The 14,454-nt window shown below is 33.6% G+C and overlaps 1 protein-coding gene across 3 annotated transcripts in view; it reads right to left on the bottom strand.

The window, feature by feature from the left end:
• Positions 1-14,454, bottom strand: part of LOC130891955 (uncharacterized) — an 86,990-nt gene that overhangs the window by 32,774 nt on the left and 39,762 nt on the right. Inside the window, exon 3 of one of the 3 annotated variants that reach the window (XM_057797120.1) lies at positions 6,309-6,440. The exons of the other annotated variants lie outside the window; for them this stretch is intronic. Coding sequence (XP_057653103.1) covers positions 6,309-6,440 — 132 coding nt within the window. The remainder of the gene's footprint in view (positions 1-6,308; positions 6,441-14,454) is intronic. 3 annotated transcript variants of the gene reach the window in all.

The raw sequence follows: 14,454 nt of genomic DNA on the forward strand, positions 1-14,454 counted from the left end.
GAGAATTTCATCATACAAAACTAGTTGACCATAATAAAAAAAAGATGAATATATTGTTTTTAAAGAATAAGGGTTCTTATTAAGATTTTAAAATCGCAATGCGGAATGCAATTATTTGACCATTTTACATAGAAGCTTCTCAAATGTGCGATTCTTTGGTAACCGAGGGCGATTCGAATCCCATGAAATAATGGGTCGCCACACATACGAGTATTTGATCGATCTAGACAGCCAAAAATATTTGTTAGTTCTTATGTACTTTGAGTGATATCACTTAATGAAGAAAAACTTTTCATCGGAAAAAACAAAAATATAACATAATTATGTTTGATAAAAAAATCTACGTAATTAATTAAATTATATTCTGATCAAGAAAAATACACACAAAATACAGTCTTAATTTATTTAATAATAAGTGCAATGACGAAGAGTAAACGATTGTTGTAGTTTTCTCTGGAGATTTTTCGATCATATATTTGACGGTATGCTCCTAAATGTTTATTTCGAGCTTACGCGGCCTCTTCGGAAAGCTGCCCAATATGTAACAACGCATGTTTTATTATAGCTGCCCCATGAACAAGTATTTTGTGCATTGTTTGGTTCATTGGAAGCCATGGTTATTAGCTAATATATATGCGAACAGTATCCAATGCATATTGGTCATATTTTCAGGATCAGTTATGTGTTAACTTGAAATAGTCTCTAAAATTATCTTCAGAATGTATATTAGGTAATAACTGACGCCTGTTGTTTCTGCGGCTAGCTTTTGATCTCCAAAAATCTATTGCTCGTGTTCCATCATTGGTGTTGCTAAAATTTGACTGGTACTTCTACCAATAATCCACCCTTTGGCCGAAACCTGGTCTAGATTTCCAGTCTCCGTTGTTTGTCAAAATTTTTTTGCTTCTGTTTTCCTCTCTCCATACTTCTTCACCGGCAATATGTGAACTAGGTGAAAAATTTTCTTGAAAATACGAAAACTCCATAGCACCAGAATTATTTTTTTTCAAATCCAACATGTTGAAATCTTCAGATGGCGCTCTACATAAGTAACATTTACTTTTTGAATTGGTTCCAGTGGTACACAGAGATTTTTCACGAGTTCTACCACTAACCAGTCTTAGAAGTACAAATCAGCTTTAAAATATCTGCTGTTATTGTTGAGAAGTTTGTCAATACAACTGAACGAAGAAAAAGCAATGAGTTTAGAACAAGTTCAAAGTTATGTATATCTTGGGGTGGTTATCAACAACAACGGTGACGAGAGAGAAAATCTGGATGACGAGGGGAAGTAAACAGTTGGGAGCACTGAACGCGATAATAAGATCCCAAAAAATGTCCAGAAAGGCAAAGCTACATCTATACAAAACAATAATAACACCAAAAGTGAGCTACGGAGGCGAAACGTGGATTCTTAACAAAGCAGAGAAAAAGAAGCAAGATATATTGAAAAGGAAAATACTTATAAGGATACTAGGCGGTAAAAAGGAGGGAGATTTATGGCTGAAATGAAATAAGAAATCTATTTGGAGAAGCAGAACTAAGTAATATAATAAAATCCAAAAGAATAAAGGGGCTGGGTCATACACAGATAATGCCAGATTTTTGGTTTTTGGAGCAACAAAAAAATTATGTTCATAGAACAAGGAGGAACAAGAAAAAAAACGGAAAACATAAGGAGAAAATGGTACGCAGAGGTAAAGGAAGACCTAAGAGAGAGAGAAATTCAGTACTGGAAAACGAAAGCAAAAAATAGGAAATAGTGGAAGGGAATCATTTCCATGCTATGGGTTTAAAAGACCTGGGTCAAGCACTTACGAGGATGTGTTGATATCTAGTTAGCCTAGACCAGTTCCATGAATAAACAAAATATTGTGTTACCATAGCAACAAACAATAAATTATTAGAACTGTCAGTGTAAAGTTTAAAAGAAAAAAGATCCACCGGAATTATGAAAACCGAAAAATTGTAGTATCGAGCCATCATCAAGTATCTGTATTTAAAAGGGTTAAGACGTAAGCAGATTTACGAATATATGCTTAATACCCTTGGTGATCAATGTCGTTCGAATGCGACCGTGAAAAATTGGACTGCAAGCTTCAAAAGAGGTAAATTTTCTATTGAAGATGACCGATCGGGAGGCCAGTTTCTGTGTCAGTCCCCGAAAATATCGATGTAGTTCATGACATGATTTTATCAGACCGTCGAATTGGGCTAAAACGAATCTGATCTGAAGCACTGAATATTTCATACGAACGCGTTCATCATATAGTTCACGGCAAATTTGGACATGAGAAAAATTGCTGCAAAAATGGATCCCCAAATGTTTGAATGTAAAGCGTGTAAGGGTAGAAGCATCGCGTTCGATCTGTGCTCGATTTGAACACGATGTAGACTTCTAACCGAATTGTTACTATGGATGAGACTTGTATCCAATAAAGAGGAGGATATGTTGAGTAATAAAATATTTTGACATTGAAATTTTGTTTGGTTCTATAGTAGGCTAAAATTTTTTCAATATATATATATATATATATATATATATATATATATATATATATATTTGTTGAGAACCAAAACAACAAAAAAGTACATATCACACTCAACCGGGAAATAAGGCTGGCGCAAACCAGAGTGCTGCGAAATGCGATTCTACAATCGTAATATAAATAAAATGAAATCGATTGAAACAGACTGTCCCATAAAATCATTAATCTATTATTTAACTTTGTTATATCCATTATTTTGGAATTTTAGTATAATAATTATCAAAGGCCTAGAAATAATATACGTCGTTTTTTAGTGTTTAAATTAGTTAGAAAGCCCCTAATAACGCAACAATAGCTTGCGACATCTTTAAACTATTCGCAAAATATAATATGCAATCAATTGTGGTCACTTGGGTTTTACTTGAATTAAACCAAAACAACCGCATTCAAAGAATCACAATCTCCAGTTCGCTCCTCTATCGTCAAAACAAATTGTCGTCGTAGAACAAATTCTACCGGTAATGAAAAATAGGTACTTTTGTTGATTTGATGGGAGTCGTAACCCACGCCAAAGCCAGACTAGCATGCAAAACAAGTGATGTGTTCCTGGTGGCGTTCTACGGAAATTCTCCATTATGTATTTTTAACAACCAACCAAACCAATGCAACTGAAATGTATGATGCAGAATTGGAAAGGTTATAGCGATAACTAAATTGCACTAATTTATCGAAGGGGCGTGTTTCTAAATCACGATAACGCACACTGCAAAAATCACGTTAGATGGGGTGGAAGGGTCTCAAAAACATCTTCGAATTTAATGAATCAAAGATCTTCACATTTGGCCGTCGTTATACTTCAGTTCAGGTTTGAAATTGTTTTAAGATGTAGTTTTATACTTGAGTAGGTGGCAGACGACGACGCGATGGTATCACCCGCGCCTGTGAAATTGAACAGTTTAAAGAGGCATCGCCCGCGGTATCTGCAACATTTGCAGTTTTCATCTGATAAATATTACATATAACCTCCCCTCAAAAGAGATTAGCATATTGCACGTACTTTTTCGCTCTAGTTTTCTCTTGATAAAATGGAATAAAATTTTCCAACAAACATCCGCAAAAATTCGGAAACCTTTAAGGGCGGTTTCTGAGTTCTCGTTTGAGATGATGAAATTAGATTAGAGTGATTAAGATGGTAAGTTTTGAAGTTTTTGGCAGAAATTTGAAACATTAGTGATCATAGCATTGATTGAATTGACTACTAGTCCCGATATAGTATAGAAAATACTACAATTTTTTTAGATGACTCTCTAAACGAAATTAAATATTCAGTATTGAGAAAATTTTCACGGAACTTACTTCCAATTTACTTGTGTAAATTTCAATAATATATATTGCTTCCAATAATCATATATTATGAAAGAAAGCTGCGTATATTACTTCCTAGATACCTTTTCTTTTTCGCCATTGCTGGTGAATGCACATAGGGCATAAATTGATATACAAGGCTTGTCCATAGAATAAGGTTCCCAAAGAATTTTTTAACAATGAAAAGCATGATCATTAGTATTGCATAATACGTTTTTGGAAAGCTTAGACTTCTCTATATTTTTTGGCACCGTTGCCAAATCAATGCATTTTTGTAAGAGGTGCACATCACACAGAGCGTGAGAATCAAATGGAAACTGCCTCTTTCACGGTAACCAAGACAAGAATGAATGTTGTAGATAGCTCGCCTGTGCGGGAATACGGGGGAGAGGGAGCCAAGCTACATGCTAGCCCCGCCAAATCCCACCTAACAGCGTTCCTAGCGTGCGAAGCTTCTTGGGAACATTATTTTATGGATAACACTCGTATATGTGTCATCGCTTGTTATTATTTTAGGAAAAATAAGATGGCTACCATTATTTAAAATTTCTAACGTTTCCCACTCTGCTTTTTGGAAATCGTTAAGCGTGTCTGGTAACAATTATCCATTTTTTTAACGCGAAGAACATCATGTCAACTCTAATTCCTCTAGTTTCGTGGTATCTCAAAATTTACAGAATGACCCTCGTATTTATATTTTGTGAACTTTTCTCAGAAGATAAAATCTAAAAACTTCTTTCATCCTATTTTTAAATTTAAATTAGTACTTTTTATTGTATCGGTAAATACGCAAATAAATATTACGTTTTGCAACGAATAATTTAAAAAAAAACAAAAAGACTAATATGAGGTATAGCTATTATTTATCGAATAAGAGGGAGAACCATTTTTTGCCAAACACCAGCAATCGATAACTGTTACCATGATACTATCCGATACGAAAGTAATGCCTATGTCTACTGTAAACAAACCGGTATAGCCGCAATATGTTCGTCGCGTACACGGTCTCAAAGTGGCAGAAAACACGTTCTAGATGATTTCAACGTCAGAAACAGATGTTAATATCAAAAACCAAAGTTTTAACCTGATCTGCTGAAAGTTCAACATACCAGTGTTAGACCATTCGCATTTTCATGGGATCATGGATCGTACGATTTCCGTTTCCCGAGATGAAATTTTAGTAACAAAATTAGAGTCCTTTGAATATGTGAAAAATGACCGACAAAGACTTCCAGCAGATCAGTCAGTCTCGTTTTTCAATAGTCACATCTCGTAGTTGCCTAATATCAACGGCATCAAAAAAATGCCATTCTAGTAAAAGTAAATGCCATCTGTTTAGGACAATCTATGTTCAATATTAAGTTTGGTTACTTTTGAATATTGGTCCTTTTAAAAGTGAATTTCTTCATAAAGAACTTGAATACAAAACTATAAATTTTTTATATTATACTGAACTTTTATCAATTGTGTAGAAATTTTTGATTATTTCAAAAAATTTTATAGTAAACTTCCACTTACATTCTTGGACCAATAAATCGTGCATGAAACTGACAGTTCAGGTGTCAACAAAATGAGATAGTAGAAATAAATTTATTAAAACTTTTTCTTTTTAAAGATTAATAAAATCAGTTAATAAAATAGTAAAATTTATTGCGAAATCTAAACACGAACGCTTTTATGCGACGCTGGACAAGTCCGGTATAAGAAATAGCATCATAGCGGATGATGAAGGAAACCGGAAGAAAACCACTCTGCAGTTGCCTTCTCAGACAATATCACTTCAATTCCTTCAGAATTTTGTATCCGCTAGATCGAAAGAGTATTTGCATCACTACCACCTCACTAGTTTCCTACACCACAAAAAGGACCTGAGAGGATGTAACAGAAACTGAAGAATACAGATTTTGTGAGGAAGAAGATGAAACTCCTACTTTTAGAATATCTCGCCATTAGTATACGCGAGTGATGTTTCGGAAAAGAGTAAAGATCTGACTTCATTGAAACTATCACAGATATTGGAATTAATTACAACTCTGGAGGTGAGCTTTGATGTAATAATCTACATCCACAAAATTTAAGCTTTTGTCTTTTTTGTAATCCTAATTACCATATTAGCTCAGAATTCAAGAAAAATATTCAGTACATTTCAAGGATATGAGATCGAGAAAAATTAGAGTCCTCATAAGCAAAAATTTAGATAATTCAACGCTCATTTGTAATTAATGGAATTAATAATTTGTCCGAGGTTCGGAAGGACCAAAAATAGACACGAAGAATGAACACAAATACGCATTCTTTTCGCATTTCAATCTATTATAATCGATTATTATTAAGTAAGTTTATGATTACATATATTAGAAATAAAAATACATTTTGAGTTGACATTTAATCTGCCAGTTTCGAAATATGTAATTGAATTGTATTGTTGAAGGTTTCGTACAAATTGACACCTACTGATAGTATTCGCCATTTGAAGTACCGTCTTTGTCTTGATAATTCGGAGAGCACCTTTGATGAAGCCCATTTTCACCCACTCCTGAAGATGTGCTAGGAGTGTTGAAATGTTCATTCTGATCCATGCCACTCCTGGTTTGCATTAAAAAGCAAAAACACTTATAATACATATTATTCCCATTTTTTTTATTAAAAACACCTGTGAGTAAATAGTAGTTATAATAAATCGATTCTATCAAAATATAAATACCATGGGAAACTGACACAACGCCATTTGTCATCAAATAAAATTAGACTTTGGTTTTGACTATAATCATAAATATTGAACACATCATTTACTACCACTACACCATCACTCGCAATTACACTGTCTGGTTCTCAGAACCTTTCATCTGTTTCAACCTGGCTCAACTTTCTATAAATCACAACAGATCCTATCGTAAATCTGCATTTTGGACCTAAATTACTCGGTGTAGGACAGCCAAATGAAATAAATTCGTTAATAAATGAAGGCGTGTTGCGCAATTATAAAAAAAATATTATATAAATAGACAAGTGTATCAAGCAGTAGACAATATGAATTCCATTATTTCAAACGCAGCCCAATGTCTATTATTATTAAATTCTAGACATAATTCATGTACAGTGTCAACTGTTTCAGAAATATTAACTGTTTTTAGATTTCACAAATCCCCATATTTGTTCTTCATTTTGTTGTCGCATTCATGATTCGTCTTTGTTTTCTAAATTGAGGGGTCTAGTTTTGTAGACATATCTCCACTAAAAGAAGTACAATAGTTTCAGATCAGGAAATCGTGCTGGCTATTATCGATACGCAGCTCCCTATCCACCGATTTGGAGAAATATTATTTCAGTGTGTGCAGTCTTACTGAAACCATATTATATTCACAAGAGCTTGTGGGTTTGCTGGAGCAGGATATAACTTTTTCAAAGTTGGACAAATATTGGTTGGAGCAGTTCTAAATATTATTTATCTCCATTTAAATTGCTATGAATGAGAAAGGGACCTACGATATAATTTCCAACAATTCCTTCCCAAACATTTACTTTTTCAGGATATTTCGTATGTTTATCTCACGTTCAGGATTCTCATTAAACCAATAGCGTCAATTTTAACGATTAACATGACCGTTGATAGTAAGTGTGCTCTCATTAAAAAACGAAACATCTTCTATATCGCATTATTATGACATTGTCATCATTTTTCAATAAAAATACGTTCTCCTATCGAAATATCAGGGCTTCTCAGTTCGTACCATTTTACAGGAATGCATTTTATTTTCCTTCTATATTCGAAAAATTGTATGTGATTAACCTTGATTAGTGGAGCTGCTTTTCGATCATAATTATGAGGAAAAAATTGATGTGTGACTAACTTTGAGTAGTGGAGCTGCTTTTCGATCATAATTATGAGGAAAAAATTGATGTGTGACTAACTTTGAATAGTGGAGCTGCTTTTCGATCACAATTATGGGGGAAAAATTGATACGTGGGCAACTTTGAATAGTGGAGATGCTTTTCGTTCAGAATTATGTGGGTTTTCTTGAAACTCAAGTATCATCACCTACTGCATTGGCAGCTAATTTTTCTTATCTGTCTCACATGACCAAGCTCACGAAACTGCTTTTCTATGTTGCTTATTGTTCATTGAGATAATATAGGCGATAAATTTGGAATTTTTTCGTGAAATAAGCGAGCAACTTCCATCTGTGTCCTTGTGCTTTCTGTATCACAAATAATTTGTAGACTTATGTCTAAAACTGAGGAATCCAAAAATTGAATAATATGCATTTATAATAAGCAAAGTGGTATTGGGTATATGACACGCTCTGTATACGTTTTTTTAAGAAAAATGCACATCGATAAATACAAATCCAAGCGTTTTGATTAAGAATTTATTCTAATTAGCTGTTCAACACCGTTTATTGTATGGTGAAGCATGGTTACTAAATTATGTTGAGTAGGATCCTTTTCCAAAATGAACTGAGGACTTCCAGTGTCAAATTACTTTAAAAATTCTAGTGACTAAACTTGATATAATTTTCTCGTTAGCTCAATAAAATTCAGTAAACAACAAGTTTAATTGATAATTATATAAAAATACTAACGTATGTAGTTATTAGATTTAGAAAAATCAGTGTGTTCAATGAACAATCTAGTCTGGTTCAATTTTGGTGAGTACCAGCCTCAAATTTTCGCGGTCGTTGATTTACAATCGATTTTTTTTGTTTCGCTAAAATGTTGTAAGCACACTAAAGCCTTTTTCGATAGAGTATAATGATTGAAAAGCGATAAAATATTTGGTCCACAATGATATGCTACAACTACAATTTCTGATGCTTTTGGTTGAACTTTTGCTCCTGGTCTATGCTCCACCACATTTCGTAATCCTCAAACATCATAGTGAAATACTTTTAAGTGAGTTACACTTGATAAAATAATATCTTTTGGAGCATTTCCAGAAATTGTGAATTTTATTTTTTGTTTATTTTGCTCATCATGTTGCTGCAGTTGCCAATTGAATTTGTTTTCCTCGAATAGCTGTTCAAAGAATTGTTTCGAATATTTATAACTTATCATGAAGATTGGTGCACATTTTTGGGACTACATGCTGTTTCTGAATCACGAAATGAATGACTAGTACCCTAGGCATTTGTTCTAAATGAGAAATACGACTACAAAAACGACTAATCACATATGGTGCACAATCAGTCGTAGCATAAACAATGGTCTGTCATAGAATGGCTTAGTGATTTATCGAGTTTTTTAAAAAAAGAATAAGATAGATACTTCCTATCAACATAACATGTTAAAATATGAGGGTTTTTTGAAAAGTTCCTGATCTCACAAAGAATCTGAAGACTGTTTTGATATGAACTTTTTCATTTTTTAAGATAATCTCCTTTCAACTTTATATACATAGTTCGGGAGGCTCTAATCTTCCGAACCCTTCCAAATAATAATTGCTTTCTTTCAACTCAAAGTATGCGATAACGTCTTCTCATGGAAATATATCTCCCGTAAGTGAAGTTTAGAAAACAGGAAAAAGTCGTCGGCTGCCAGATCTGGTGAATACGTTAGGTGGTCACCCACTTCAATTCGTGAAATTTAGCCATAGAAATCACCAAAGTGTTAAAAGTTACGTTTTCCTGTTTTAAAAGAACTCACTCTTGCCTCAAATCTGGTCGTTTTTTGCAATTACTCCCTTTACCTTATCAAGCAATGATGCGTGATACTATCTTGTACTTGTTTTAAGATAGTTGCCATCAATTTCTAAGTCGACGAAATTGTCTTTGTCTTTTTCAGAGCAGATTCGCTCTTTGCAATCCACTGTATTAATTGTTTTTTCGTTTTAGGAGTGTAGTGGTGGCTCCAAGTTAGTAAACACGGCACCCAACGCGCGGATAGCTTACGCACGCATAAGTCTTCAGTTAATATATGGCAAATGTGTTCTTTTGATATGCCGATAGCCCCTTCTATTTCTATAACCTTAATCCAATGGTCGTCCAGCAGCATTTCATGAACTTTTTCGATGATATCGATGTGTCGTCTGCTGCCTCCATACATAGTCTCCATTTTATTTTCAATTTTTTTTTTGTTGTCACTTATTTACTATCCCATATATTTTGTGTTTTTTTCGCTCATTCCCTTTTCAATACATTTTGTTTGGTTTTCACTCATTTACTTTTGAATAAATTTTGTGTTGTTATCACTCATTTCCTTTTCAATATGTTTTCTTTGGTTGCCACTCATTTCCTATTCCATATATTTTGTTTGGTTTTCACCTATTTTATTTTCAATATATTTTGTTTTGTATTTTTTCATTTCCTTTTCGAAATGTTGTCTTTGGTTGCCACTCATTTCCTATTCCATATATTCTGTTTCATTTTCACTCATTTCTTTTACAATATAATTTCATATTTTTTCAAAATATTCATGAAATTTTGCGGTTATACATCAGCAGGTATCAACTAATTCAGAATTTTTTTATCTTCTCCTTATTCCCTGGTGAGTTGTCAGGAGGTTTGTCTTTAGATGCCCCCCTCATCCTAATCTTACTCTCAAAATTTATACTTCTATTCGAGCATACAGTTACATGGACTGCTACTTTGGCCTAGAACATGGCCAAACGTTTGAAAGGACTAACGATTTATATTCTCTTGTTCGTTTGTAATGGTTTCAAAAGAATCAAAAAACATTTTCTATGCTTTCCGGCTTCGAAAACAATATTAATTGTTTCTGAAGAATTATTTTGAGGAAACGAGATCAATTATTATACACAAATGAACAGAAAATGATGTTATGTAATAGAAGTGCATGAATTGGTATCGGTTTTTGAAAAATTTGCTAGCGAGAATAGGAGTAGTAAGTAGTCCGCATAAATGTATGGAGTAAAGTATGACCACGTTGGATTTATATAATAAAAAACAAGGTTAAATATTATATTTATTGAAAAAAGTGTTTCGGATAGTTTATAATCCGGAATAAAGTGATAACATTAAATAATATTTGAACGGGAGCTTCTGAAAATAATAGGGACATTCATTCTACTTCAGTCCATGTAGACAAATGTCTTAACAGTGACAATTGCAATAAACATCAATACTAAATCACTTAACATCTAGGAACGGATTTTGTCTGAAAGACAAAAAGCAGTGTTTAGTAGGGATAATTGTAACACTAGCTTGAACCCTGACGATTACGCAGCTCTTAAACGAATAGACTGAGTATTCCAGAGATTGGACTCTACACCATGGCCTTAATGACAAATTCAAACTCTGTAGTCCTCATTGGTTCATTTATGTTTGACACTCATCAAACAGAAACATCATAATTATTTACAGGTTACAAAGCTGACGTTTGCGGACTAAGTTTCTGACTTGGAATTGATCTTTTGCGGGACTTTTTCAGTGATCCTAACCTAAAAATTTGCTATTTTTGCTATTTTGAACGTTACGCTATAGTTTAGCTATTCTTACTTGAAGGACTGTAAAATGTATCAAAAAATTCCGACCGCAAAATTGATATACCGGGGGAGTTTTAAAACTTTTTATTTATAATACCCGTTTCCATTATATAACTATACTCCATTCGGAAAGAGTGTAGAGTGATAAATCAATCCCTCTTCTGGCCACCATAGCCGTAGTCACATTATTATTTTATTTTATCAAATGAATCCAACATTTATTTTCTAAGAAATTTATTGCGTCACCAGACAGGTTAATTTGAAAACGATTTGTAAAATGTTTTCTGGGAAAAATGATAATTAGGTACATTTTGCAAGAGGGTAATAAAAGATTGAATTATGAGGTATACTTAAATGGTTATTAACAAGTTTCTTTTTAAGAAAAAGTTCTATAAAAGAAAATTCTCAATACACAACTGCATTTCTAGCGCAGTGTTTGTGACAGAAACGTTTACAAAACTTTAGTGAATATTCAATATGTTGACATTTTAAAACTATACTCCAATACATAAAGTGAAGACGCATGCACTCTCTGTTAACGAGAAAGCCATGGCTTTAAATGTATATGGTGCATTAAAATATCAGTACCCTTCATGAATGATCTAACAAGTATGTGTTCGAAGATGACAGGTCTAGGAAAATCAACGGTTTACAAACTTCTTAAGAAAAGGAAAACAAGTGGATGTTTAAGTGGTCCAAAGTCTCGGTCAGGAAGGCCAAAGGTTTACAACGAATATGCAATCCGTAGGAAAGTCCATACATTTTACTTTAAAAAAAATTTCTACCATTGATAAAATTTTGGCATACTTTTTGGAAGACGGATGGCCACCAATCATCAGAAATAAGCTATGGCAGGTTCTACATGAACTAAATTTTTGTTGGCAAAAACAACGTAAAAATTCATATTTAAAAGATTCCGAAGAAATCGTGTGTTGGAGAAGGTTTTATTTACGAACGATTGAGAAACTCCCGGATTAAGGAAAAACTATTTATTATTTGGACGATACTTGGGTTAACGAGAGGCACACTGTAGGAAAAAAGGTTAACAATTTTAGACAAGCTTTCTTGGATGGACTATCGATAGGATTGAGGGCTCCATCAGGGAAAGGCAGACGATTAATAGTAACACATATTGGCGGTGACGGTGGTTTTGTTGATGGTGGCCTACTATTATTTTAATAAAAAAAAAACCGGTGACTATCACGAGTTTATTAATGCAGATGTGATCGAGGAATACTTTATACAAAAGCTAGATCTTATTCCAGCCGGATCTGTAATTGTTCTTGACAACGCCAGTTACCACTAGAGATAAGTTGAAAGTCTACCTACGACGTTATGGAGAAAACAAGAAATTATTAACTGGTTAATACAAAAATATATTACATTCAACCATAACTTGGTGAAAAACGAACTTTTGTCAATTGTCAAAATAAATAAAAATCACCACAAGAAATACAATATTGATGAAGTGGCAAGAAATCGCCAAATTACTATTATTCGTCTTCCTCCCTATCACTGTCAACTCAATCCGATCGAATTGATATGGGCCCAAGATGAAGTAGCTCGGAAAAACACAACATTTAAATTAAAGAACGTTAGAATATTACTAAATGAAGCTTTAAAAAACGTTACTACTGAAAACTGGCAAAAATGCATTCAGCATGTTATCAAAGCGGAAGAAAAAATGTGGGAATTAGACAACATTATCGATCAAACTGTAGAACCTCTCATGATTAATTCATCCACTAGTTCTTCGGAATAAAATACATATATTGCAAATATGTACATACTTTAAATATGTTACAGAAAATATTTGTAGAATGTTGTATATAATATAGTAATGTGTAGTATATAAGTATGTATATATTATAGTAATATAGTGTAGTATATTTTTTATTTTTGTTTTTCATACTTACATGTATATACTCGTATTTGTAAATAATTAAATAAAATAACTGTATATATTAAAAAGTGATAATAATATTTTATTAATTACGAAAAACCCATTGCAACGGCTATGACGGTAAGGGTCTTCTTACTTTTGGGGAGATTCAGAAGTTGGTGTGAAAGTATTAAAATAGAGAGAGAAATAAAGATATCTTTCAATTTTGGAAAGAAAAGGATGTCCATTCGGATTATCTAGGTAGCCGCTTACATTTTAGTAGGTCAATTATGGGGAAAATATATCTCTGTCCAGTTAGTTATTTATCATTGGCATATTTAAATATTCCAAATTTTGGACGTAAAGTATCGTACTAAAAATTTTAGGGTTTTCCATTTATAATGAGCATTTAGTACTCTACGCTCTTTCCAAATAGAGTATAGATAATTTTACCCATTAACTCCGATAAGAAATCAATGTCTTGCCAAAGATCACGTGCTCCTGAAAGCGTTCAGATGAAAAAAGCCGGCCGTTTATTCCATAGAAGACGTCGCATTATATGCATCAAATAAAATCTTGGTTTCGACTGTGGACAGTGGCGGTCCACAGTGTTGTATTTAATGCATATTAACCATTAAGAAGATGAGCGCGACATTATTTAAAAAATAGTTCACCATTAATAGTTTTTTAATGATATAAAATATTGTAATCTTTCTTGAGCTCACCATACTACAACAATGTTTTATGATCGATAACCACTCTTTTTATGCTTGTTTATAATAGTACTAATTATGGGTAACTGACCCTTATAAAAGGTTATTTACCGGACCCACCACTATCAGTTATCCATCAAACGTCAACCGATACAAATTTCCCTTAACAAAATCAAGAATTGGCCACAAGTGATAAAGCTACTCAAGCCGTCACTCTATTGCGTCAAGGCTAAGAGTCAACGAAACTAGAGTTTACCGGAGCTACCGAGTCTAGTAACTTTCATCGAAGACACGGTTCCTGAAAAAAAAGTGGACATCCGAGAAAGATGACCGATTCACTCAGAAATCAGGTTCTTACTGGTGTTCAAGTCCAGCTATAGCTCAAAAAAACGCGAGGAGTGGCTGGAGACTTGACGCAGGTAACCTTGAGCCAAAAAGGGCCAGCTACTTAACTCCAACCTACCAAGCGCGTCAACGATTTGCCAGAGAACACGTTAATTGGACTGACGAACAATGGGGCTCTGCTCTCTTCTCAGACGAAAAGACAGTGTGCTTGCATGGTAG

This window comes from Diorhabda carinulata, chromosome 1 (assembly GCF_026250575.1).
Source record: "Diorhabda carinulata isolate Delta chromosome 1, icDioCari1.1, whole genome shotgun sequence".
Lineage (NCBI taxonomy): Eukaryota > Metazoa > Arthropoda > Insecta > Coleoptera > Chrysomelidae > Diorhabda > Diorhabda carinulata.